This window comes from Hemicordylus capensis, chromosome 4 (assembly GCF_027244095.1).
Source record: "Hemicordylus capensis ecotype Gifberg chromosome 4, rHemCap1.1.pri, whole genome shotgun sequence".
Lineage (NCBI taxonomy): Eukaryota > Metazoa > Chordata > Lepidosauria > Squamata > Cordylidae > Hemicordylus > Hemicordylus capensis.
Window position 1 is genome coordinate 238,957,543 of NC_069660.1, and position 27,868 is coordinate 238,985,410.

General features: G+C 44.5%; 1 protein-coding gene and 1 long non-coding RNA gene across 4 annotated transcripts in view; one reads left to right on the forward strand and one right to left on the reverse strand.

Annotated features, from left to right (window-relative positions):
* Positions 1 to 70: 70 nt before the first annotated feature.
* On the forward strand, positions 71 to 16,302 carry LOC128322584 (uncharacterized). Of its 2 annotated transcripts, none has more exons than XR_008305794.1 (2): positions 71 to 396; positions 11,982 to 16,302. It is a non-coding gene; the product is annotated as an uncharacterized LOC128322584 (long non-coding RNA). The 2 variants fall into 2 exon arrangements; XR_008305793.1 differs by having other exon boundaries at positions 85 to 904.
* Positions 14,520 to 27,868, reverse strand: part of NDUFV2 (NADH:ubiquinone oxidoreductase core subunit V2) — a 28,278-nt gene continuing 14,929 nt past the window's right edge. For both annotated transcript variants that reach the window (XM_053244096.1, XM_053244097.1), the window contains exons 3-8: positions 27,577 to 27,639; positions 27,383 to 27,499; positions 24,567 to 24,735; positions 16,532 to 16,641; positions 15,942 to 16,018; positions 14,520 to 14,936 (exon numbers count right to left, since the gene is read on the reverse strand). In XM_053244096.1, coding sequence (XP_053100071.1) covers positions 14,843 to 14,936; positions 15,942 to 16,018; positions 16,532 to 16,641; positions 24,567 to 24,735; positions 27,383 to 27,499; positions 27,577 to 27,639 — 630 coding nt within the window. In that variant the 3' untranslated portion in view covers positions 14,520 to 14,842. The remainder of the gene's footprint in view (positions 14,937 to 15,941; positions 16,019 to 16,531; positions 16,642 to 24,566; positions 24,736 to 27,382; positions 27,500 to 27,576; positions 27,640 to 27,868) is intronic.

The window sequence follows — 27,868 nt, forward strand, 5'->3', positions numbered from 1 at the left end:
GCCCGTCAGAATGTCGGTTTGTAACTAGGCGCTCCGATTGGCTGAAGAGCCACTCACGTGACTACGGACGGGCTCGAGAAATGGTTAGGCACGCGCAGCTGTCGTGAACGTTAGCGGGGAGGGTGAGAGCGGACAGACAAGAAGAGGAGGTAACGTCACAATCTCGCTTTCTCACAATTTATCTGTATGTCAGGTTGGAGATGCAGCCTTCTTCCTGACACACACACGGAGAAAGCAGAGAGCAGGGAATAACGGACCCGGCCTGATACGGTTAGGGGTGGATGCTGGAGGTGCGTGCCAGTGCGCAGGCGCCATCGTGGTCCCGTTCTCTTCTTGGGTGGTGCGGTTGGAACTTTCTGGAAATAGCGGCGGACTGTAGTGGCTTTCCAGAGAAAGGTAGGCAGAAGAAAGCTGAGCGCGGGCTTTGTTTCTTTACGCAAACCGAACAGCAACCGAGACATCTTCGTCCCTGGAGCTGCTTGTTCAAGTCTCTTCCTTCTTCAGGGAAAGCCTTTCAGGCGACAGTGGCGCAGTGAGTTTTCACAAACATCGACCACGCATGCGCGGCTGGGCTAAGGGCCTCCACTGCATCTTAATAAATCACGAAGGTGGGGGCTGGCAGCGGGGCGCGCTTCTTTGCCCGGTTATAGGACCGGAATCTCCCTCGGGACTGGCGCGTGGAAAACGTGACAGCGGCTTGTGTAGAGCCAGCTCGGCGGAGGTGCACGTTGCTCGAGCGTGGCGCTCTCGCTTGAGCCTGCGCAGGCCTTGCCACCGGTGTGACCACCTTGCTCGCGGACTGTTCTCCCAGGAGCAGTATCGGGAAGGAGGCGCTTCGCGCTTTAAACACACAGGCACAAACACACACCGGCAAAAGTGGATGCTTCTCGTTATCCTTAATAAGGTAGGGTACGCTCTCGAAGATGACTTTTTGGCGCTCTCTCGAATTTACTTTATCGAAGTACCATTAAGTGGTTCTGTTTACAGTGGGGGAAAGGTACATGCTGGGACTAAATGAGAATACAGTGATCCACCCAGGCATAATGAAATCACTATCAAAATATTGTATCTTTTAAGTGGGAGAATTTTGAACACTTAAAAATGTAGGTTTAAATTTTTTAAAAAATATGGTATGGGATAAGTTTTGGAGTGATACTCACTCTTCCCCATTACACACAAATATACACAGTTTTCTACAAAATTGTGTATATGAGAGGCTGCTTAAAGAAAATTCATTTATCTTTATTTTTTGTTACTGAGCTTTGTGAAGAAATCTGGATGGACCTGTGTTTGGAAGAGTGAATAAGTGTTCATCAGAGGACACTTGTGTTCAGTGCTTAAAGCTCTGTAGTTTGAAATCTACATGAGCTGTTCTGTAAAGCACTAAGTTAAATGCACTCAATATAACACACCCATCAAACTGAGTCTTATTAACTCAGGACTCTACTAGCTGCCTGAATCAAAGAGCTTCAAGGCAGGGCCAGTGCTAGGGGTTCTGGCACCCCCCTGCAACCTATAAATCGATGCCCCCCTCCCACATCAGTATTGATGGCAGGCTTCCCCCTCCCCAGGCTTTTGCATGTTGACTCGGCTAATTTTAGTTCCCACTCAGGTTGAATCAGGAAGGCCCTACTCTGAATGTACATGCGTGTGCACTGCCTTGATACCGCCACCCAGAACAAAACTCTCCACACACAGATGAAAAAAATTTGAGGGAACACTTCAGGAGAGAAAGGCAGCTTAAAAAAAAAATCCCCATCAACTGATTTGCACAGTCTTATTTTGATGCAAGTCTTGTTAAAAAAACAACAATTTATTCAGCACCTTTAGCCCTTATTATTGAATGGATTATTCAGCCTGCAAGATCCCAGTGTTTACCATCCCCACTCCACTGAACTGCTGCTTGCCTCTGTCATGTCCTCCCTCTCTCCCCTCCCCCCTTCTTCTTGTGCCTGGCTGGAGCCCTCTTTACTTGCTTTTATGTTTTTTCTTTTACCTGCCTGCCTTCCTCATTCCTCCTCTGTAGTAGCTAGGGATGTACACGGAACTGTGGCGGGGAGGCTCGACGGCAGCAGGGGTGCCGCTTTAAGAGCGGGAGAGGGTGCACTTACCCCTCCCGCTGCTCCCCCACCCCGGCATCCGTTTCTCTAACAGCTAATTGGGGCGGCTCCGTACCTTCCTGCAGCCCGTTGCCCCCATTGGCTGGATATGCGCAGGTGCATCTGGAACTTCCAGCTAACAAAGGCAATCAGGCGGCAGGAAAGTACGCTGCTGCCCCAATTAGCTGTTAGAGAAACGGAACCGCCGGTTCTGTGCACATCCCTAGTAGTAGCCAGGTGGCCAACCACTCCCTCACTCGCTCACCCCACTGCCTGCCTCATGTTTTTCAGAGGGTCTGGCTGAATAGACTCTCCTCTCATCACTTGAGAGATTCTGCGCGCAGTGCACAGCAGGCTCCGGCCAGGAACAACTGGGCTGCCTGCGACTCAGGAGGCAGGCAGCTGCCTGCTGCGGCTGGGACCATGCAGCTGCTCTCCCCGCACCCAGAGAGATCAAGGGCTGGTTGCTGCTGCAGTGGGCACTGGCAGGGGCAGAACAGGGGACAGTTGGAACCCCCTCCCCCCGGGCTGTCCACACAGGGGAGTGCGGCTGGGGGTAAATCAGCATGTGCGGGGCCTCCTTAACATTTTAATACAATATATACATTACATGTAAAACACACATGCAAGCATACACATTTACATAACTTTCATTCCAAAAAGTATCACTCCCTATGCTTTTTTACGTGTTCTACCACATGTAAGAAAAACGTCTTAAAAATTGAAAGCTATCACTTCATGGAAAAAGATTTTCCTGCCTCCTGCCCACCCTTGAACTGTTCTGTTGGTTTTCTGTGTGGGTTTTTAATATAATCAATTTTAAAAAAAGCTCTAGTTAAAGCAGCATAAGATTTCTTTGCTTTTACTAGGGAAGTAGATATAAAACATTGTTGATTGATTGTTTAATTATCTTTGTTTTTTATTGTACACCACCCAAAGCTAACAGATGGAGTGGTATAAAACAAAAAAACACTGTGATTGGGATTTACTTTTGAGCAGACATACTTAGGACATTGTATAGGCTTATCCCCAGTAAATTAACTGTGTGAAAGGGTGATGGATTTGAACCCAAGTCTCACCTAACCCTGCCTTGACGATTCATACAAAAATAACTCCTCACCCATTATGGATACTAAAAACTTCAGGATTTGTTTTGCTTATTTTTAAAGTTTGTATCCTGGAAAGGGACAAGTTTGTGATCTTAACACTGTATCCTGGTACCAACACCCCCCAGTGATTAAAGCCAGCGTGGTGTAGTGGCTACAGTGCTGGAATAGGACCGGGGAGACCTGAGTTCAAATCCCCATTCAGCCTTGATACTTGCTGGGTGACTCTGGGCAAGTCACTTCTCTCTCAGCCTAACCTACTTCACACGGTTGTTGTGAGGAGAAACCCAAGTATGTAGTACATCGCTCTGGGCTCCTTGGAGGAAGAGTGGGATATAAAAATGCAAAATATTAGAAATAATAAAGCAAAGCATCCAGAAGAGAAGATCTGACCTCCAGGTGTTTCATGTGCAGAGGAGGGAGGAAATCATGAGGAGGGAGCCAAGAGGGGAGGAAATGAATGATGGTTTCTAAAGAAACACTGAACCAGCCACTTGGGCAGGAGGCTGTTTGTGTTGTTAAGTATTTAGCAGATCCATTTACACGAGTTTTGCTGGAACAAGCTGTCTTAATGCATGGCAGAGAGGAAACCTGATTGGCTAGGCTAAAAGCTAGCCAGGTGGTGGTGCTGAAGGAGGGGCAGAGGAGGTATCTGCACTTTCCAGACTGGGGGGTGGGGGAGAGAAGTGGGGAAGATAAGGGGGACACATCCAGCTCCAAACCAAAACAAACAAATGTCTCCTGCCTACCCCACAGCCACAATCCCCGCATTCTTGCTTGGCAGTGGCGACCAAGCAAGAAAGTGTGCTGGAAATGCTCTCTGGGGCATTTGGAAAAGGCAACCCCAGACAGCATGGTGCCCATTGTGTCTTGTGTCACCTCCTGCTCAAGCAGCTCCTCCTTTGCACAAGAACCTGAGGAGGAGGAAGGAGTAGAAGGTGCAGCAGCAGCCAGCGTGGATCAGGTTCTGCTCTATGTGGAACTTTGAGGAGAGGAGAGAGACCCTAACTGGCACACAAGCAGGGCCTGTCTAAGCACGGGACTGGGGACGATCACCCTGGTTGAGCCACCCCAAGGACAGTCCTGCTGCAGGATGAGTTTTTGTAGACTGGTACTTGTTGGAATCAACACTAAGGCTGTACTTCTTTCTAGCATTCCTTTCAGTCCTAGTTTGCCCCTCCTTTATCATTATTTATTTATATTTATTACATTTATACCACTTTATTAAAATAATCCCAAAGCAGTTTACAATATTAAAAATGTACAGTTGATAACAATTAAATGTACAAATACTGAATATAAAAATCTCTATTTAAAAATTTAAAACCTATATAAAGCAGTAACACTCAAAGCAGCAGTAAAGTAAAGCAGTAAAGTAAAAGTAAAGTTGTGCCCTCAAGTCATTGCCGACTCCTGGCGCCAACAGAGCCATGTGGTTTTCTTTGGTAGAATGCAGGAGGGGCTTACCATTGTCTCCTCCTGCCCAGTGTGAGATGATGCCTTTCATCATCTTCCTATATTGCTGCTCCCCAATACAGCAATATAGAACCAGCAACCTCTTGCTCGCTAGGCAAGTCACTTTCCCGCTGCGCCATTAGGTGGCATAGTAATAACTGTACTCTCATATAAGAGCCTGGGTGAATAGACACGTTTTTACTTGGTTTCTAAAAGCTGTGATGGAGAGTGAGGAGTGGATGCCAGCCAGCAGAGCATTGCAAAGCCTGGGGGCAATGACTGAGAAGGCCCTGCCCCACGTGCTTGACAGCCAAACCTCTCTCACCATCAGCACGTGGAGCAGAGCCTCTTCTGATGATCTTGTCAAGTGGGCAGAAACGCTTGGGAACAGGCAGTTCTTCAGTTATCCAGGGCCCAAACAATTAAGGTCTTTAAAGGTTAAAAATAGCACCTCAAATTGGACCTGGAAACAAATTGGTAGCCAGTGCAGTACTTTCAGAATGGGTGTAATATGATCCCAGCAGGCAGCTTTGAGTAAAATCCTAGCTGCTGCATTTTTTACTAGCTGCAGTTTCTGAATATTCTTCAAGGGCAGCCCCTTGTAGAGCACGTTAACAGTAATCCAGCTGTGATGTGACAAAGACGTGGGTAGCTGACTAGATCTGCCTTCTTGAGAATGGGACGCAGCTGGCACACTAGTCGGAGCTGTGCAAAAGCACCTCTGGCTACTCCCTCCACCCGAGCATCCAAAAGCAGAGCTGGGTCCAGCAGTAATTGGGAATCTGCACACTTGCTATTTCAAGGGGAGTACAACCCCATTCATCAAATTCCCCATCAAGTTCCTTCATCCTGTTTGGTTCTCTTACTGATCAACAGCACCTCCATCTTGTTTGGATTCAATCTGTTTATTAGCCCACATCCAGCCCATCATGGCCTCCAGTCCCTGATTCAGGACATCTGCTGCCTCCCTAGGATCAAGTGAAAAGGAGCAATAGAGTTGAATGTCATCTGCATATTGCTGACAACTCAGCACAAGTCCCCGGATGACCTCTCCCAGTGGTTTCATGTAGATGTTGAACAGCATGGGGGACAAAACCAAACCCTGCTGGACCCCACAAGCCAATGGCCAAGGAAACAAGCAGTAGTCTACCAGCACTACCTTCTGGACCCTCCCCACAAGAAAGAACCGAAACCACTCGAAAACTTTGTCTCCAATCCCCATACTCTAGAGGCAGTCCAGAAGGATACCATGGTTGGTGATATCGAACCCTGTTGAAATGTCCACCAGAACCAACAGGGACACACTCCCCCTGTCAAGCTCCCGACATAGGTCATCCACTAGGGCAACCAAAGCAGTTTCAGTCCCATAACCAGGATGGAAGCCAGATTGAAAAGGCTTTAGATAATCCGTATCATCCAAGAATCTGCAGCTAAGATGCCACCACATACTCTTATCACTTTGCCCAAGAAGAGGAAGTTAGAAACAATTGCCATGTCCTCTGCCCTAGAAAAACTAGTTACAGGGTAGAGCAAAATACGCATTCCATGACATAGAACGTATCTATGTTCTTTGATAATTCAAAATATTCATAAATTAGAGTACCAATTTTGAAACAATTGCAGAGATTAGATGGTTACTCACAGATTTATATAAAACAGGTCACTCACAGATTTATATGTGTGATACTTGTACTATAGTAACCTACCAGTTCCTGACCTCCAGTATCAAACCTGGAAACCACGAATTATGAAGCGTGTCTTCGAGCTGACTATGAAGGAGTGGTACCAGAGACAATTGTTTTTATCACAGGATATACATGTCCTAATATGTTTACATACCCAGTTTCAGCTTCAGACAATTATTTTGTTTTGCTATAGGTCTTGAAAGTTGACCATGTCCAACAAAAACCAAAAAATGAGAATGTGGAAGCTAGTGTTGTCATTAAGTATCGCCCAAAAAGGGGGGGTTACAGCCAAAAGGACATTCACAAGGATATGGTGGTGACACTAGGGCAGGATGCCACTTCATACATCACAGACAAAAAATGAGCAGCTGAATTCAAGCAGGGTAGAACCAACAATGAGAATAACCCTTGGTCAGGCAGACCAAGTGACATTGTGAATCAAGGAACAGTTAACAAAGTGCATGATATTGTCCTGCAAGACAGACAATTGACAAGAAGATTTGTGAAAGTCTGTACTTTCGATGGGGGTGGGAGGACTGGGTGAGGCGGCGGTGGGCCTGGCTGCGGTGGCGATGCGGTGGCGGTTTCAGGCCTGGGCGAGGTGGCGGCAGGGTGAGGAGGCAGCTGGGCCGCCAGGAAGAGGAGACAGCCCAGGAGGGAACAGTCTGGCTTTTAAAGCCAGCAAGAAACCGTGGGCAGGGGGGGGGGGACTGGGGACTGCGGGGAATGGACTGGGGCGGGAAGGGGGAAGTGGCGGGGAGAGAAAGCGCCGGAGCAGGAGGCGGCAGTGGTGCTGGCAGCGGGGAGAAATAATGGCGGCCAGCAAGTGAAGCTAGGGTGGGGTGGGGGCACGGCTGACCCCAACTAGCGCATAGGTGCTCTGTGTGGGGTCAGCTAGTACTGTAGTAATTTAAAATCAAGTAGTTAAATTGAATTACTTTGCATAAAATTCTTCTAAACAAGTCTTTAACAAAATCTCAAGAAAAAACTGAGCTAATGTAAGAACTTATCAGTTGTTTACAAAAGGCTATTCTCTTTGCAAAAATTATTGAATTATTCTGAACTTAATTGGGTGTGTGGAGAGAAGGAAAATGAGGCATTGAAACACAGTAGGGTGGTCAACATGTTTGGTGCATTGGTGGTATGGTAAATTAATTCAGTACTACTTTCCTTAAGTCATGTTTCCTTTTTGTGTCATGCCTCAGTCTCTGGTACAATGCATTGTATATGAATATTTTAGCACCTGTCCCAAGTCATAAACTAAGCTTTCTCCATTCTATTTCCCCCTGCTTGTTTCTAGTTCCACTCGTAACATCTTTGTTCTGCTGGAGAAGTCCAGTACCTTTAACCAGAAAAGGCACATGAATTAAACAACACAGGCAAACAAGTTCTCCTTGCATACAGGTGGTCATTGTTATCCATGGTCCCAGTGCCCGTGGTTTTGTGTATCTGTGGACAGGTCTTAGAGACCCGATTTCTTTATCTGTAGCACAAAAATAGGCTAAAACTCACCTATTTGTAGTTGCTGAGTGACCAGAAATGACTTCTGGCCATTTTACAGCATGAAGCCAGTTTTGAGGCTCTTAAACATTTTTGACAAATATTCGCCAAAAATTTGGCCGATTTGGGGGAGCATTTCTGGAATCTGAAAAACAGAGTACTGTGCATTTCTACTCTTATTCCCCCCCCCCCTTCTCACTTTTTTGCCTTCTGTTGTTAGGAACCTAACCCCTAGATTCCCATAGGGGTAAGATTTCTTTATTCATGGTTTTTATACTTGTGTTATAGGTGAGAATGGAACCCCCATGAATAATGAGGGCCAGCTGTACTTCAGCTTTTTTCCTAAAGGGTACATAATAATGGATGTAATCTTAATGTATGTTCATATTCCTGAGTTAGTAATCTGTTAAAATATTGTGGCACCTGAAGTCTAACATTTTGACAAGATTTTGTGGACTAGAGCTCTCTTCACATGCATGAGACTTTTTTCTAATTAGCAGATTACTCACATGGAGAGAGAACTACTCTAAATAATGGGACTAAAAAAATGTAACCATTTAAGAGCACCGATTAGCAATAACTCGTCCAACTTTGCTGTTAACATGTTGACTTACAACTAAAGAGACTGACACTTCACTAAATACAGTTTCTTAAATGACTATTTTTGATATGGTGTATACATAGCTCATTAAACAATGTTTTACAATTTTGTTCAGTAGGTTGCTAACTAGAAACAAATTTCAAAATGTGTATTGTTTAGGCAACAATTGTGTAGGCAATTATTTCTACTCCTCTAGATTACAAACCTGCCATCTTCAAACTGGGTTACCTAAATTTTTTCAGTAGGGGTGTGCAATTCGATTTGCCATCGAATCGGGAGTGATTTGCAAATTTGACCAAATTGAATCACCCTCAAAATAAAGGGTCTGATTTGGGGTCGAGGAGAAACCCCCAGTTCGACCTGAATTGATTTGGGTGATTCATGTGCCATTGAGGCCAGTTTTGCTGGGGAAATGGTGGAAATCACCCTAATTGATTTGGGGCTGATTTGTCGAGGCTGCCGGCCAAGCTGGCTGTTCAACTATTCAACTTGAGGACTCTGCGATTCGATTCAACTAGACCTCAAATCGAATAGCAAACAGTCAATCTGCTATTCGATTTGAGGTCTAGTTGAATCGAATCGCAGATTGACTTGTGCACACCTGTCCTAGCCATAGGAAGAGCGCAAACTTGCTAGGATAAAGACAGTGTCCGGATGCTCTATGTCCAGAGAAGTGCAATATTAAGATCAAAATTTTGTGAGATATGTTGGTTAATATTTGCAGTTTTCCCCTTTCTTTGATCAAAATACAGATACCAGTAAAAATTCTTAGTGTTGTTGCAAAGGCAATTGTCTAGTCCAGGGTAGGCAATCTTGGCTCTCCAGCTGTTGTTGAACTACAACTTCCCATCGTTTCCGGCCACAGTACTGTGGCTGGAGATTATGGAGGTTCTACAGCAGCGATATAGGAAGATGCTGAAAGGCATCATCATATCATACTGCACGGGAAATGGCAATGGTAAACTCCTCCTGTATTCTACCAAAGAAAACCACATGGCTCTGTGGTCGCTGGGAGTCGACATCGACTTGACAGCACAACTTTACCTTTTACCTTTAGTTCAGCAACCAAAACCTGGAGATCCAAGGTTGCCTATCCCTGGACTAGAATATAGTATTTTCGATACTTAGTATCTTGAATACTGCAAGGCTATACTTTTAAGTCATGGAGTTCTCTGCATTAACACTGAGAGTTAGTGACACTTGGGGCACTGCTGAAACATGATTAAAGTACTGCTGCTCTAAAGAATATGAACATCTGTCTACCCTCACAAGACCAGCTTTTAGACGCTTTAAAAATAACTTTTCAGAGGATTGAGCAGAAGCAATAATGAAACTAGAGAGATAATCTCTGAAGTTCTTCTGTCAGATTGTAATTCCAGTTCAAGACTGCAGTTTGCATTGAGTAATTTATAGTAGATTTTTAAGCACTAGTAAACTTAGATATATCACACACATAGAATAGCCTTTGACTTACAGTGCACTTCTAAGCTATACACTTGTTGATGAATGTTGCATTTGTGGAAGAAGGGCTGTTTTCAGTGACTAGGACTTCCTAGTTTATTCTACTATCCAACATAAAATTTTAGTGTTTTGTATCGTGTATCATTGCTGGTACCTCGTTGAAAGTCTGCTGCAATGCATTGGAGGTCTTGTCATCAGCGATACCCTCTCATAGGGGTGTGTGACAGGGCTGCATATTAGCTCCCATGCTATTTAACTTGTATATCAACCCCTTAGTCTCCTTTTCCTGCCCGTCTACTCATCCCCTCAAGATTGCAGACAGGCATATCTCTGTCTTGTTATATGCTGATGACATGGCAATTTTATCTCAGACCCCAATTGGCCTGAAACTTGCTCTTGGTCTTCTAACTAAATTCTGCACACAGGAGGCTATCAAGATCAATTATCAAAAAACCAAAATTATGGTTTTTGCCAAATATCCCAGGCAGCATACCTGGTTTTTGAACGCACATAGGATAGCCCAAGTCAATTCTCATAAATACTTAGGAGTGGTTTTCCACTCTTCAGGCTCACGTAGGGCCCATTTAAATTCCTCTTTGCTGAGGGCTCAATCCACTATTAATCTCATTACTTCCTTTTATTATTCAAGGGGAGCATCTTATATTCCTGCCGTGGTTAAATTGTCACCAAAGTGCTTTCTCAGCTGTTTTGTGGTGCTCAATTAGGGCCAGTTAGAAATGTTGGGTCCTTAGAAGCCCTTCAAGCTAAATTCTTGAGATCCTTACTAGCAGTTCCTCGCTGTGTTTCCTCGGTGGTTTTGAGAAGAGAGGTGGGTATAATTAGAATGGAAACTTGTTACTGGAAAGCCATCATTTTATTCTGGATAAAATTTCTTTTCCCAGGTGGGTTTGGTCTCATTTATAAAGATTGACCAGTTCAAGTTTAGGTGGACCACCTTGATCACTGATAAACTAGCACATTATGGGTTCTCACCAGAGGTAATCTTAAATATGGGGTGTGAACAGGCCAGAAGAGAGATCAAGCAGTGTGTCATCAATATAGAATTACAGGAGGCAACTGCTTCTTTACCTCAGAATGTTTACTTGGGGGAGCAACTGTTCAGTTCTAAACCCACAGGCTATTCTGTTATTTCAAATTTAGACGCGCCCTGACATTAGCTAGATTGAATGTCCTCCCCTCTTCTGTTCTCGAGGGTAGATTTAGAGGTATTCCTCTTTCTGCTTGTCTATGCCCTTGTGGCGTAGGTCAAGTGGAAACTATTATGCATTCTATTTTATACTGTGGTTTTTATAGGGATGCTCATCTTAGTTTAATTTCCCCTTTGTTGGCCAAGTTTATAGGGCATCCTGACGCCTTATTTGAAGTTTTTACTATCCAGTCCAGATGAAGATGTTATCAATACTGCAATACCAAGTACTGCTATATAATTTGTAAAATCCACTCAGATTTTTAGTATTTCCCCCCCTTCCCTATTTTTGTGTTAACCTGCTTTGTATATTATTTTTTTCTATTATTATTATTTATCTATGTGTACCTTGCTTTGTATTCTGGTCAGTGACTAGTAAAGATTCTGATCAATGACTGTAATAAAGATTGGATTGGATCATGTATCATTGAGTATCTGGTGACTCACCTATGGTTTACTGATCTGAACAAGTGTAATATTTAGCAAAACAATATTAAACTACCTAATGAGTATTTGTTATATCTTTCTGCCCGACTATCAGTGAAAACCATTCAGATTAATACAAGCATCAAACTTCGCAGGGATATGCTCATTGTGGTATGGTTTTTGAAAGCCACCATTAAGTCATTTAAATTCTAGAAGGCTTCTGTTAACTCTTTATTGTGCTTTACCTCTTCAGCCACAACAATCAATTTTATAGTGTCAAGTTTTTTATTTACTATGTACATGCACACCCTTACCACTAGTGTTGAGTCACCTGATTTGATTGTACAGTGTATTTACATGTTTATCTTGCTAAACCACCCAGACACGCAAGTTTTGAGCAGTATAAAAATGTTAAATAAATTTATTCATATTTCATTTTAGGTTAAACAACTGAGCGACTGGGTAAACAAACTTCTGTAAAATGACTGCCCCTGGAAGTTCCACATGGCAAACTGGCTGGAGAAAATGTTTAAATCAATACGACAATAATGAATCTCTCAAATCACCCCCAGTGCCTTACAACTTGGACCGATATGGCAGCTTTGCAACAAACATTTTCCTATTTTGCGCCACTAATATGCTACCCAAGGAAACTGGATGAAGGTGGTGGCATAGACAGATTTAATTTGTTTCCTAAAGTGTCAAAGCTGTAGATTCTGGTTCAACAGCACCAAGTTAAAGGCCTACACAGAAAGATTGTATGAAGCTAGCACAGCTGAGAAGAACCCAAGCAAGCAAACAACCAAAGCCATCACGTTTTTATGTGAGAAGGACTGCTCATCTGCTTTGAGGCAAGCAATGACCATGAACCAAATGACAGATTAAGCAAATGTGCCATGTCCCTTAGTTATGGTAGTCTATCAAAATTCAGTGAAGAGATGTGGTACAGGTGCTCAACAGTGGTGGCACCAAAAGACATAATTGAGGGGGGCACAGAAGGGGCAAAGTGCGTTTCCAGGTGGGCAAGCTGTGTCCAACATGGGGCAGGTGGGGGCAGCCTTTTGGGGAGCACCCTCCACCCCAGGAGCTACTGACTTTTCTGAGGGGGTGCTCCCCCCCCCCGAGCCACTCTTGGCACCGAAGTACAATCTCATCTGCCTGGTAGCTTGTATAACAGAGAGCAAGCACATTTGGGGTGTCGTATGAGATGGAAAATGTGAAAGGAAAGTGTGGCAGAGAAGCATATCCATCCACCTCTTCTGAATGTCTGTCTCACATAATTGAGACAGAAATCAGCAAAAGTAGTGCCATAGTCATTCATATTCAGATTTACAGATCTAGCTAAGATATCGGAAATGATTGGAGCAGCTAGGTGTAGGAACCACATGTAAATTTAACAAGGTTGCAAAATTGAGTTCCCTCACGTCTCTGCTTGAAACTTGGAGAACAGACAGGATATAGGCTTGGCTCCATCACATGCTTCTGAATCAAGTGAAGTTATTTACCTAGCCAGAACAGTTGAAATTTTACACAGAAAGCTGACTGAATAAAAGTCAAACTTGGGTGGTACATTTCACAAGAGATGTGTTGAAGAGTGAATTCCACCAGCACTACTTCATTTCATTTGCATGACCTAAAATGGTGCAGACAAAGTCACAGTTTAGACAGGGCAAATCAAAAGTTTCTGTAGACATTTACAGTTACTGAGTGCAACTGCTTTGCTGAAGCGGCAGCTCACAGGCACTCCAAATACTAGGAGACTCAGTTTGCGGTCTATATGGGATTCTGTATTTGCAAAGTCTAGAAAAAGACATCTAGCACAAGTGCTTCACAACAATGGAATAGGTGTTTCGTGTGACAGATTTGTAGAGTATCTGTACACCTCAATAAGCTGCAGTAATGATGTTTGGCTGCTCTCTTACCAGAGCAGAGACACCACTGCTCAGAAAAATGACAAACACCCAACTCTTACCCTGGAGGCAGGGCCCGGGGATGATTGATGGCTCCCCTTATCATATTTGCCCATCAGCATGATTTTCAGGTCTATCATTGACTACTAGTCTGAGGGCTATAGGTCTCCTCCAGCCTCAGAGGCAAGATGCCTCTACCTACCAGTTGAGGGGAGTAGTGGTAGAGAAGGCATGCTCTCAGCTCTTGACTGTGTTCCCCAGAGGCATCTGGTGGACCATTGTGTGAAACAGGATACTTGACTAGATGCCTTGGGCCTGATCCCAAGGCATTTTCTTATGCATAATGTAGAGGTTAGAGTGTTGGACTAGGACTGGAAAGACCTGAGTTTGAATCCCCATTCAACCATGAAGCTCATTGGGTGACTCTGGGTCCTGTATCTTTCAGCCTAACCTACCTCACAGAGTTGTTATGGAAATAAAAATAACCATGTACACTGCTCTGAGCTCCTCGGATGAAAAGTGAGATACAAGTGTAAAAATAAATAAAATTAAGTATGTGGAAGAACTATTTATTGGTCAGTTTTGAGAGTGATTATTCACAACATTGACTATGGATAACAGATTATAACAACATAGGAACATAGGAAACTGCCATATACTGAGTCAGACCATTGGTCTGTCTAGCTCAGTGGCCCACCAGATAATCCTAGAGTAAGTTCCTCTTTTCATAGTACTATTATTTTAATCTCCCAGCATCAAAGCTCAGACAGTAGAGGTTCGATCCATGATATTTAAGAAGAGAAAAGTAAAAGTGGTTGAAGAACAGAACCTGGGCTGATTCAAGCAATAATCCAGGACAAAGAAACACTCTTAAGATTGTTGTCTACAATGGCTGAAAATCTAAGACAGGTGTTCTCACTTCAATGCCCTAAAATCAATGGTTCCCAAACTATGGGTTGCCCCTCACCCCTGGGGTGGTCACTATTGACCTTTCCACCCCACACCCTGGAGATTCTGACCCACCGTTTGAGGGAACCCCTGCCTCAAAATGAATTGAATAATGCCAGAGTTAAGTAAAATTTGTTTTATTCAGAAGTCTGTAAGCACTGTTTATGTGCTACCATTTAAAGAGTGTTATATGAAACTAATTCAGCTATATTCTGCATTTGAGGCTTACTCAAATCTTTCCTGGCCCCATTACAATTCTTATTCAGCAATAATTTAAAGGCATTTCCATGTGTTTCGACAATAAGGTTTTAGACGTCCCTCCAATACTTTTGAACTATCAGTTAACATTCATACATATTTATGTTCAAAATTGAATACTCATTTTGAGCTGTCAACAGTTTTGGATGTTATTTTCTCAAGTGATTTCTTATAGTCTATACAGTCTTAAAGGTCAGACCGAACTCCAAATCCAGGCCCCTTGGGTGGTTCTGTCAGAGAAGTCAGACCACCAGCTGGTTCACATGAGAAGCGCCCACTCCTGAAAAAGAAGAGTGCAATTAACTGTTAAGCATTACTCAGTATTGCACCAGTCTTCAAGGATGAACAGAAGTGTCATCCTTGCATTTTTTCCAACTGTTCTAGAAGGTCAGTAGTAAATTGGACTTTGTGAAAATATGAACCAAGTGATAATAGGTCAAACTTCTGCTGTCTATGGCTGCAATCCTTTGCACTTGGACTTTGGAAGTAGATCCACTGACATCAGTGGGACTTACTTTGGAGTAAATGTACCTAGGCTCAGATCTACTACAGCTAGACAGGGTAGACTTAGTTACTTAACTGGTTTAACTTGGATGTTCCAAAAATATATAGTCAAGCTACTGCAGATCATTCCTTCTGCTAAGCTACCATAGAACCATACCAAGTTACAAGAGAAACTGGTTGGAGAAAGTATTGCTTCTCAAAAATTAAATAATACTTCAATTTCAAAGGAGTCGCACACCTGGTTATTGCTGTCAGACTATTGAGTCAAATCAGTGACTCTAAGGTGCCACCAGTAGTATCCCCACTGGCTGACATTTAGACTCATAAGTAGTCCCACTGAAGTTAATGAGGGAAGTTATACACCGCCTAGAGATTTCTATATTAGATGGTATATAAATTCAACAACCACCAACAACTAGCCTGTCCCATTAACTTCGATGGGACTACTCAGGGTAACAGTCTAAGGCCAAGTGTGTGCCAGTGCCGCGCAGGGGCAGAGGGAGAGCGCTGCTGCCGCTCACTGATAGCTGAGGGGAGCACCGTGTGTACGGCAATGGCGGCAAGCAGAGGAGGAACAGGGATGGACCTACTCTCTCTGTTAGTTTTAAGGGGACTGTGCAGCAATTCAGACACTGAATTGCATTACGAGCACATCCCTAGAAATGAGGCTCTGACTGATACTTGCACCATATCTGCAGGCAAATTATGGTCACCAACTCACTGATTGTTGTAGGATCAACTACCCCCAGTACAGGTAGATTGTATTGTGCAAATAAATTACCTTGGACCAGGTTTTGGAACTTTCCCAGCTTTTAGTTCATCAATTATGTCTTCAATATCTTTTGTTGTCAGATCTTCCTGAAATGGGAAATACAATATTACCCAAATAAATCGTTTTAGCTATTGACTGTTCTTCACATAATTTTTTTTTAAAAACTAGCAGTGTAAGATTAAGAGCTTGTCTATAGTACTGTCTTGTTATATCTTAAGTACTAAACTGAAGTTTATTTCACTTGCAACCATCTTATAGTATTTACACCAACCCCTGAACATCTGTAGGCACCATTAAAATTATAGCTTTGAAGAGAGGCAGGTTCCTTCACTATTCAACAAGAGTCCTAATAAATCTCATTATGTGATTATCATTGTTGCCATGCATATTAGTAGTTTTTAAAAACTAGGTTATGAGTCCCACACACACGCACTATTCACACCAGTCAGAAGTATGGTACAGAGCCAGTTTCCAGAACAATTCTATGAATGATACTAGATTTGTTGAGCAAACACCTTTTAGCAAAGTTTGATTTTATACTGTTAAGATAAGGATAATACAGAAGATAACAATCCACAGTATGGTACATTTATACTTACATAATAATTATCATTTATTTGCACCATTGGTGCATTTACACAGGCACCCAAGCATTCTACTTCAATCAAAGTGAAGAGTTTATCAGGTGTTGTTTCCCCAACTTTTATACCTAAGAGAAGAAAGATGAATTTGTTTATTAAAATCAAAGTACCAGTAAAATGCTTTAAAGCAACATTTATCATAGGTATTCACCTAATTTAGCCAAAGGCAATACACATGTGGATGTAAGCTCCATGCATATCATCCTAGCTGAATAGGGATCCCTAGGTGCAAATAGATGTTGCACAAATTCCTCAGTACAACATTCTCTGGACTTGGTTTTAAAAGAAAACTAAAACTGAACTCCTCATATATGGGTAGCTCTTGTTAAGTTAGGCTATGGAATCCAGTTTCTCATACTGCCCACGCTGATGGATCAAGAATAGTAAGTCTGACTGTAAGCTCAGTTTTAAGAACTTTTAAAAATCCTTCCTATAGTTGTACAAGGAAACAGACCTCTAAACATGGTCTGAAACCTCAGAAGCCACAAAATTTGCTACTTGAAAGTAGAAATTGCTCTATTATGCAAGCATCTGAGCAAAAGCGACATTGCTACATACCCTGCTGCTGTAGAACTATACTATGAGGAATAAGTGTACCTTTTACTAGAATGTGTCTTCTAGAGCCATGAAAGTTGCACGACTGGTGCTCTCATAACATTAAAGATTGTTGATTATAACACAAGGGGACTGAGTAAAGAGAGCGCAGCTTCCAAGATCTGGATCAATATTACAAAGAAAGCCAAACTGGAAAGTAATAGTAACATGCTATGGTCTCTGTTTAATATTGGAAGAAGGGAAACTGGAAGAAAACGTAGTGGTGGTAGAGTACAGAGATGGACCCCCCAATTGTTTACATGACTACTTCAGATATTTTTTGCATTTCCTAAGCCTTCTCTCATATGTAACTTGTTTCTTAAATATAGTAGAATCTGCTTTTCAGAACAGACTGGTGTCCCCAGAAGAGACATACACACTGTAACACCTTACATGTAAACCAAACCCTTTTCCCAGTCTTTGTGTATCTGAGTTTTTGAGATGCAATATCATCACCTTTGAGCAGACCTATACTTTTTTACAGTGCTTCCAACACTGGTGCAGAATCCAGGTTATATTTAACACAAACGTTTTAAATGAAAAAGCAAAATTCATGGTGGTTTGGTTTGGAATGATGAAATTCAAGTTATTTCAGTTACTGAGCTTTCAGAATATTCATTCAGTTCACCCCAGATACTGGCTTTGTTTTACTTGAACAAAGCTTTGACTGGAGTCTCAAAGAAGTTCACCATATAGCTGAACAGAGAAAATAATGTTCTACATTAAAATTTTGTTTCAGACACCTACTTAATTCTCTAAACTTCCAATAAGAGAATCTCACGCTTGTGAATAGAACAAGTTCGAACTCAAGTCATGATTCAGTTTCAAAACACACATGTTCTAAAAAGGCTATTCCAACACAGTGCTTCCCCAACAGCCTTCTTTATCATTCGCTGCAGTTACTCCCCCACCCCATTCAGAGATACAGAAATTAGGCTCTCCATTAAGGTGTTCACTTTATTCTGTGCTAAAATTACTGTCTCTGTTCTCCGTTAGAATCTTCCTAGAGGTCTGCAGCCAAGGTTTGGTGCATTATTTCAAGCCAATATACAGTAGGCCTACGCATGTTGGAATAATTGAAATTACGACATCGGAATTCCCTATCCCCACTAGTGATGTGCACGGAGACGCGGTTTGACGCCTGTAGGGAGTCTCCCTTTAAGGGCGGGGGGGGGTTGCACTTACCCCTCCTGCTGCTTTCCCCCCGCCGGGAAAGGTACATTGGTACTCACCGTGAAGGTGCCTTCTGGCTGGTGTAGAAAAGGTCACCCAACATGGGATTACATCCCTCCACATGCTCCAGAAGGCAAGAAGTTGAAATACTTGATCCTTAACCCAGTGCATGTGGGCGGATCCTTTCACTACCTAAAACAGCTCAAGCTTCAGAAACAGCCACACAAAAAACATGAAGACAACCAGTATAACCCAAACACGAGGCAGGATGAACAGAAAAAGACCAAAGAAGTCTCCCCCTTCCTAAACCAGAGATCCAATACACAAATAACCCGGGTGGGCCTTGAGTTACCTCTTCTACACCAGCCAGAAGACACCTTCAAGGTGAGTACCAATGTACCTTTCTTGGCTGGTGTAGGAGGTCACCCGAGATACCACAGCACCAACCACGGGAGGGAAAACAACCTAAACTGGATCTACTGACCCAGAAGGACCTTCTGCAGGATCCTCCGACCAAATGCCGCTCTGGCAGCAGTGTGCTCATCTAACTTATAATGTCTGGAGAAGGTAAATGGGGACGACCAGGTAGCCGCCTTGCAGATCTCCTCCAACGACACTGGTGATGACAATGCAGCAGACGTGGCCGCCGATCTCGTTGAATGAGCCGTGATCTGACCTGGAATTGGTAAATTCTGAGCCTTGTAAGACTCCACGATGCAAGCCTTGACCACCTAGCAATGATTGCAGCGGAAACCTTGGACCCCATCTTGGATGCCTTGAAAGCTACGAACAGAGCATCAGACGTATGAAATGACTCCGTTCTTCTCAAATAGCTCTTCAACGCCCTACACACACCCAAGCGGTGCCACTCCTTTTCTGCAGGGTGCTGAGCATCCGGACAAAAAGAAGGCAGATATATATCAGCCACTCTATGAAAGTAAGCGTTCACATTAGGCACGAACGAAGGGTCTGGAATGAGTCTCACTGAGTCCTTGGAGAAAATGCACAGGGTGCTCTTCACTGACAAAGCCTGCAACTCGGAAACCCTCCTGGCCGATACTATGGCAACTAGGAAAGTCACCTTCCATGACAACACCTTTAGAGAAATGGAAGCAAGCGGCTCAAACGGTGGAAACTGAAGACCCCTGAGGACCACATGCAAGTCCCACGAAGGGAAATGATGACAGACAGGAGGAGATAACTGGGCTGCACCTCTCAGGAACTTCCTTAGCAGAGGATGCCGTGACTGAAACGAACACTGCTGAGGGAACAGCATCGGCACCAAACATGCTGCCTGGCGCTTAAGTGTGTTAGGCTTCAGGCCCAGTGAGAGACCATCCTGCAGGAAATCCAACAACTCCCGCAACCTGCATATTCCCGGTTGCAAGGACTGCCTGGACGCCCAGCGCAAGAAACTGCGCCACGTAGACTGATAAATTTTGTTGGTAAAGGCCTTGGGGGACGCAAGTATGGTCTCAATCACCTCCTCCAAAAGCCTATCCTTCTTTAGGAGAGACCTCTCAGCCTCCACGTGGTCAACTGCAACCACTCCGGTTCTGAGTGGAAGATTGGCCCTTGCTGCAGAAGATCCAGACAACATGGAAGCCTGAGAGGCCTTAACACTGCCAAGGCGACGATCTCAGAGAACCAGGGCCTCCGGGGCCAATACGGCACGATCAGGGTCAGAGAAGCCCTTGATCCCCTCAGTTTCCTGAGACAACAAGAGAGTAACTGAACTGGCGTAAAGAAGATAGGGAGGCCACTGCACTGACAGAGCATCTGTCGCTTCTGCTCCCTTTCTCAGGAAGCACAAATAAAACCTGCACAGTTTGGTGTTCTACTGTGAAGCAAAGAGGTCTATCCGAGGTTTTCCTAACCTCTCCGTCACCCATTGGAATACCACAGAGTGCAGGCCCCATTCTGCTGGCTGGATCTCCTGACGGCTCAGCCAATCCGCTTGAACATTGGAAGTTCCACTCACATGATGAGCCAGGATAGAAAGCACATTCCATTCTGCCCAAACTAGGAGTTCCATGGCTAGAAGGTGAAGAGACTTGGACCTCGTCCCCCTTTGTCTGTTTATGTGTGCCTTGGTAGAGGTGGTGTCTGTGCGTATTAAGATGTTTCTCCCGCTGACTAAGGGCAGAAATTCCTTCAGTGCCAGGAAGACTGCTCGCAACTCTAGCCAACTGATACTGTGGCGAGCTTCCTCTGCTGACCACTGGCCCTGCGCGGACTTGTTCAAACAATGCGCCCCCCAGCCCGATAAGCTGGCATCTGTTGTCACTAGTACCCTCTCTGGTTCCACAAACAATTTCCCCTTGTTGAGGTTCCCAGGAACTGTCCACCAGGCGATTGACTCTCATAGGTGCCTCGAGAGAGGGATTCTCTTGTCGTGCTTGAGAGCTATCCTGTGCTGAAATGGCAGAAGTGTCCATTGCAACTGCTGTCGATGAAGCCTCACCCAAGGCGCCGGATCCATGGCAGCCACCATGAGGCCCAGAAGCCTCGCTAGCTTGAGAATGCTGGCCGAAGAACCCTTCAGGACCACACAGGCCAGAGACACAAGGACCTCCATCCTGTCGAGTGGCAGGAACAATTTGCGGACCGTCGTGTCCATGACCACCCCCAGGTGACGTAGGCATAGAGACGGGATCAAGTGACTCTTGCCTGCATTTATCAAGAAGCCGTGCTCCTGCAACAGAGACATCGTCCTGGACAGAGCTGAACTTACAGCAGCGGCCGAGCTTGCTCGAATCAGCAAATTGTTCAGGTAGCAATACAGATGGATGCCTTCCATGCGAAGGATGTCGACCGAGGGGCTCAGCACCTTCATAAATACCCTGGGGGCCGAGGAAAGACCGAACGGCAGGGCTCGATATTGAAAATGCCTTCCCATGTAACAGAATTGGAGTAACGGATGACTGAGAGGATGGATCGGAATATGCAGGTACGCATCCTGGAGATCTATGGATGCCATGAAATCCCCTGCCTGTAACACCTCCGAGATGGTGCGCAGCGTTTCCATCCTGAAACACTTCTTTATTACAAATCTGTTGACAGGACGCAGGTTCAAGACAGCTCTTGCGGAACCGTCCTTCGGCACCGTGAAGATCACAGAGTAGACTTCCATGCTCCTCTGACTCAGAGGCACTTCCTCTATGGCTCCAATGTCCACCAGGTGCTGGATGGCAAGGAGAAGGCCCCTGTGTTTCACAGCATTTCTTGACCTTGGTATGAGGAAGAACCTGTTCCCAGGAAGGCTGGAGATCTCCACTCTGTAACCTTGCTTTACTATGGACAGAACCCACCGATCTGTGATGGATTCTTTCCAAATGGGACAAAAGTCCAAAAGATGAACCCCCACCTTGCTGACCTGGTTGTCATGACTGCTGCTTGGGGCCCCTCAGCCGAGGAGTGAAATGCTGGCGGTTCTGAGATGAAAAGAACTGTCTGCCCTGACCTCTAGGCCTGTTCCACTGCGGTCTAAGACTGAATGAGTCCCTCTGCCGGTATTGAGGTCTGAAAGCCCTAGTGGGTTGAGATGATCTACACGGGAAGCCCTTATCCTCCTTGCGCAGGGCAAATGGCAACTCCTTCCTTTTATCCTTGGATTCAACCAAGACCTCCTTCAGCGCATCATCTCCAAAAAGATTTCCCCCATATAGGGGACAGCTGCCAGGTTCGCCTTGGAAGTGTTATCTACTTTCCAATATTTCAGCCAGATATTACGCCTGGCAAAGACCGCTGTGCTCACCGCTTGAGCAGAGAAGCATACACTGTCAAACGTAGCATCTGTAGCAAGGGCAGCCACTTTTTCAAACGTAGGAGTTTACTCCACATCTTAGACTGTTCTGCAGGAGGGTCATTGAACAGTTCATCAATCCACAGCACCAATGCCCTGGAGACTAGAGAGGCTATAGTATCTGCCCTGATAGCCGTAGCAGACACCTTGTGAGCCCTGCGCAGAGCCGCTTCTACCTTTTTATCCGCTGGGTCCTTGAAAGTGGTATCCCCATCCTTAGGGACCACCACACCGCTGAGGAGTGCCCCGAAAGATGTGTCTGTAAGTGGCACCTTCAGCAGGTTAAAGGTGTCCTCATCAAAGTTGTAAAGTTTATTCACAGAGGCAGGCGCATGTTTAGTGGTGGAAATGGCAGACCATTCCTCTTTAATAGTGGTAGTAAAACCTTCTGGCATAATCGCCCTGTGCTGAGGAGTCTTAGTCTTAGGCAAAACCAAGGAACCCTTAGAGACAGGGCTATCCTCCTCTGGGGTGACAGGTTTGCACCCTAGTGCCATTAAAGACTGATTAATAAGTGGCTGAGCATCTTCCAACATGGACAGCCTCTGACTATATGCTCCTAGCCCCTGATCGTCAGGAAGTTCACCCTCTTTGCATAAAGATGAGCACAAATTCTGGTACCTGCTCACCGAGCCAGCCCTAGACCCCATAGGATGCAGCAAATCTGGGGACTCCTCCCCCGATTCTTCAGAGGAATGATGGCCCCTAGCCTTTGGGCAGGGGGTTACTTTTGGGGAATGCTTGTGTCTTTTACGCTGTGGAGACTCATCCCGGGAGTCCGACAACGAAGGGACTTCCACCAGCCTCTTATGCGCCCTAATCTTAGAGAGACCTTTGAGAGCTGCAGCTAGAGACGTCCTCAATCCAGCCCTTCATCACTGCTGGGCTCACGGCACTCCCCGACCTCCCCACAGTGGCATCTCTATCAGGGATCAAGGGGGTGGGTGGACTCCCGCGTGGTGAATGGCATTCATCTTCCCCACTCCCCTGGGAGGGCCCCTGTCTCACCGGTAAATATCCAGACGGGCTGCCACCACAATTCCGGTCCCTCGGAGAATGCCTGTCCTCGCCCCCAAGCAGCATTGGCTCCTCTCTCTCAGAATCTAAGCGTCTGAGGCTCGTCACATGCTGCTGTTCTCTCTGTGGCCCGCCCGCGGATTCCCTGGTCGAGCATCCAGCCGCCGGTGAAAACAGGGGCGGGGATAACGACGACACCTCCTCCCCAGCAAGATCGGCCGCACGTGTAGGCGAGGCTGCGCGATCCTTCCACGAGCCCAACAAGCGCTCCTTTTAAGCGTCTCTTCTTTTTAGCCTTCTTTGGGAATGAAGAGGACCAGTGGAGAGAATCATGCCCGGGTTCCCCACAGGCATCCAAACTCTGTCTGTCAGGCAAGGGGGATGACTGCTGTGGCCTAATGGCACCAGCAAGGCTCCCTCTATTGGCCACCATCTTAGAAAGGGCTTTCCCGAGATTTTGGCGGGAAAAGGCTCTGTCGGGCCACAGGTTTCCTAAATGCGAGCAGGCCAACACCCTTCTCTGTGGCCATCGATCGGAGGGCCACTTCAGAGCAGAGGGGAGGACAGGAGTTGGGGCCGACAAATGCCCCAGGAACAGAACGAGCGGAAAAGGAGAAAGAAAACAGACTTATTTTTTTGGTATAGCAAAGCTAAAAAAAAGGGGAAGAATTGGAAATAGCAGAATATTACAAGTATCAGAGAAGGGACCACAAATGTACAGGAGAAAAGAACAGAGACAAAGAAGCGAGCTATGCGAGTATGTCCTCTGGAGCTAAGGCAGGAAGTAGAACTGAAAGGATCTGCCCATATGCACTGGGTTAAGGATCTCCAAGTATTTCTACTTCCTGCCTTCTGGAGCATGTGGAGGGATGTAATCTCACGTTGGGTGACCTCCTACACCAGCCGAGAAGGGGTAAGTACAACCCTCCGCCCTTAAAGGGAGAGACACCCCCACCCCCGCCAGAGTCGAACTTTGAACCGGCACCAGCATGAACACGAACTGGCACTAGCATGAACCGAAGGCCTGGCTCACACACATCTCTAACCCCCAGTACCAGGAGGCATTAGTCCGTGGTGGGGCCCTTTAAATCGTCACCCAGAACTCGTGCAGGTGCGCTTGGGTGGCACAGAGATGATCGGGAATTCAGAACTGCTACCTGGGAAGCCTGCACACTGCTGGGAAAATGCATGGGCTCCTGGAGTTTGTAGTCCTACACAGCACTTCTCAAAGAAGCCAAAGAATTGTCTGCCTGTCCCATATATCCTGGACATTAGGACGGTTCAACTTGCCTGCCTGTGGCTTCATCACCACCAATACAATACAGATTGGATTAAATAAGAAAGGATAGTACAAAGTAAATGAAGAGTCTGTGCATTATAGGAGAAGTATGTTTTGTATCATACCAAGCTTCTTCTGAATAGCAGCCAATATGCTGTCAGAATCCTGCAACATACAAGGTGTGGTAGTGCAGATCTGAATATGGTATTTTCCAACAGGTTTACGATTATACATTGTATAAAATGTTGCAACTTCATATACTCTCATTGGAGGTATCTGTAGAATCTCAGCAACCTATAACAAAAGACGACAAATACAGTAACTGAATATTACTAAAAAAAAGAATGAGTATTTTAAAGCCTCTTTCAAACACACTTCTCTAGTTACCAGCTACAGAAATGATCCCTGATAGAATGGCATTGGTATTTTAAAGCAGGGCCAGTGCTAGGGATTCTGGCGCCCTCACTGCAACCTATACATTGGCACACACACCCCTTTAATTTTTTAAAACTGTGAGCAGAATGAGTTTTGTTCTGGGTGGCAGTATCAAGGCAGTGTGCACACATGTGCATTATGTACCACTATAAAATAAAATATGTGCACGCACACAAACACACTCTCAAGAGATATGAAAAGAAAAATGTATTTTACAATTCTATTATATTTAGAAAATTGGATTTCTACTTTCTTTCACTGCACATTTAAGTGTAATAAAAACAAGGCAGGATCTAAAGCAAGGCAGAAGCAAGGCTGAATTAGATTTATTTAGTTATTTAGTTAGTTTATTATTAAACTTTTATCCCACCCTTCCAATAGGATCAGGGCAGTTTACATTAAAACACCATTAAAATCAATTAACAATTAAAACAGAAATTATAAAACAGCATAAAACAACAATAATTAACAATTAAATCATCATAAAACAACAATTAAATAGCCAGAACAATTTAAAAACAAATTTTAAAAAGCTGAGAAAGCTTGGTTGAAGAGATGTATTTATTAAACATATTTTTATACCACCCAAAACTTATGTCCCTGGGCATATTTATTAAACATATTTTTATACCACCCAAAACTTATGTCTCTGGGCAGACATAAGTTTACAACAAAGTAAAAACAGAAAAAGTAAAACATTAGTTAAAACAAAAGAACAAAAAAGTTAAAACATTACAGCAATTTAAAAAATTTAAAATACTATTTTAAAACAGTATTAAAACTATTAAAACAATATTTAAAATAGTTAAACCTAAAAAGGAACATATACATTGCAAAAGGATGATTTATTTTTGGAAAGGGGTTTGATTCCTACTAGGGAGTTTATTCAGTGAGACACTCAACTTTACACTATTATTCCAGTTGTATGATAGGTGGAGCAACTTCCAGACAGTATGGCTGGCTGTGCTTGTCTCATCTGATGCCACTTGGCGTGCTTCCTGCTATGGCTGGGCGGGTGGAGGAGTGACTGAGGCTGCTCCTCCTCTCACTGTCACCCCTCACTCCAGCCCAGCAAGCCAGCTGGGCTCATTACAGCCATCACCTCAGTGGAGCCAGAGGAGGTGTTTTTCATTTTGAAAGCTGCAGAGGTGGTGTGCAGGCAGGGAAAACAACAATTGCTGCCCTGCTCTCTGTCCTCCTCCTGCTGCTTCTTCTTGCAGGCTGCAGCCTCTGACTCTGTGTATGCACTGTTGTGCTGTGCTAGGCAGGGTTCTCTCTGAGCTGCCTTGAGTCTGTCTCTGAGACAGTGGATGGCACAGAAGTGGGGCAGGTAGGATGGAACACCCAACCTGGAAGTGAGGTGAGCTGCCTGTCTGCCTGCTGCTCCTGCAGCGAGAGTGAGCAGCCAGCATGACAGTGAGTGGGGCAGGCTGTTCGGACCTGGAGCCTTGGAGGCTCAGTCAGTCATGTGCCTGCCCGCTGATGCAGGGCCTCTAGCAGTGTGGGGATGGGAGCAGCAGGTGCCCTCTCAATGTTGGCGCCACCCTGCCATGCGGTCCTTGCTTACTGAGTTCCACCAGCCGTGCTTTAAAGCATAAAATGCCAATACAATTCCCATCAAGAGATAGCTTTTGAGATTATCTACAAGGTATAGTTAAACGATAAGAAATTTGATAAGCACTAGATTTAAGAACCAGGTTAACACTATTTGAAGACAATGAAACCTACCACACTTCTGCATCCCAGACCTACAGCTAGGACATCAGTAAAGTAGTGGGGAAGGAGGTGCACTGCATACAGGTGGACCTCATTATCTGCGGATTTGTGTATCCACGGTCGGGAAAAAGACACCCACAACCTTGGCATATGGGGAGGTGGGGGCATGCCGACCTCATGTCTCCTCAGGCTGGAGGTGGCGGGAAATGACCGGAGGAGGTAATTTTTGGTCGCCATTTTGTTTGTCGGAGCCACAAAATGGCTCCCGTCTATTAAAAAAACAAAAACCTGGCAATTTGGGGGCATTCAGGGGCACTTGGGAGGAGCAGTGGTAAGGCACCCCCCACATTTCCCCTCAAAAATCGGCAAATTTGGGGCAATTTTTGACCATTTTCAGCCGACAAGGAACCTAACCGCCTTGGGATTGTTTTAATTAAAGGCAGTATATGCATTCAACACTAAATAAATAAATAAATAACCCCTTCGATCGCATTCCCCAATGCCTCGATATTCACGGTTTCTGTATCTATGGTACAACCACCGAAGGGAACCCCCACGAATATCAAGGTCCACCTGTATTCATTACATAGCTTAATTAAGAAATTCAGATTATATTTTTCCAATTATTTAAGATGGTAAAATTAAAAGGATTACTCATATAGTACTAGTATGGCCTATTTTGCATACAGGTAGCACTACCTCAAATTTAAAATCAGATACACCTTATTACAGGAAATGAACAGTAAGACAGGATGGCAAGAAAAATATTCAAACAAAAATACTGAAGTACCTTATTCATAGCAGATATAGGTAGCCATCCATGCTGTCTTTGGGCTAGATCCAGGACTGGCATGACAGCTGCAGATGTGTGTCCCTCTGGGAAGTTATTTACTATTGCTTCTATTCTCTGTTAAATAAAAGTAAATAGCCTAAAATTTCAATTTACTATAATAATTTGGTATTTCATCATGAGTCATGACATACCTTATAGTTTTCAGGTGTAAAATCAAATGGGGTATTTGGATTGTTTTCAGGAGTATCTCTGTGCTGTATGAAAATATGAAAAAAAATACACATTTTCAGTCCACACTGTGAAAACATATTTTAGATATAAGCTTTAGTACTTACTTTTGTGTAACCTGCAGTAGTTAGAAGAGGGAATTTGGACAGGTGTGGAAAGATGTACCTTCAAAAATCCCCTCCTCTACTCAACTACTAATAGGTACTGGTAGCCCTTTCCTGCTTTCCATCCAGTCAGCCTATTTAAATGACATTG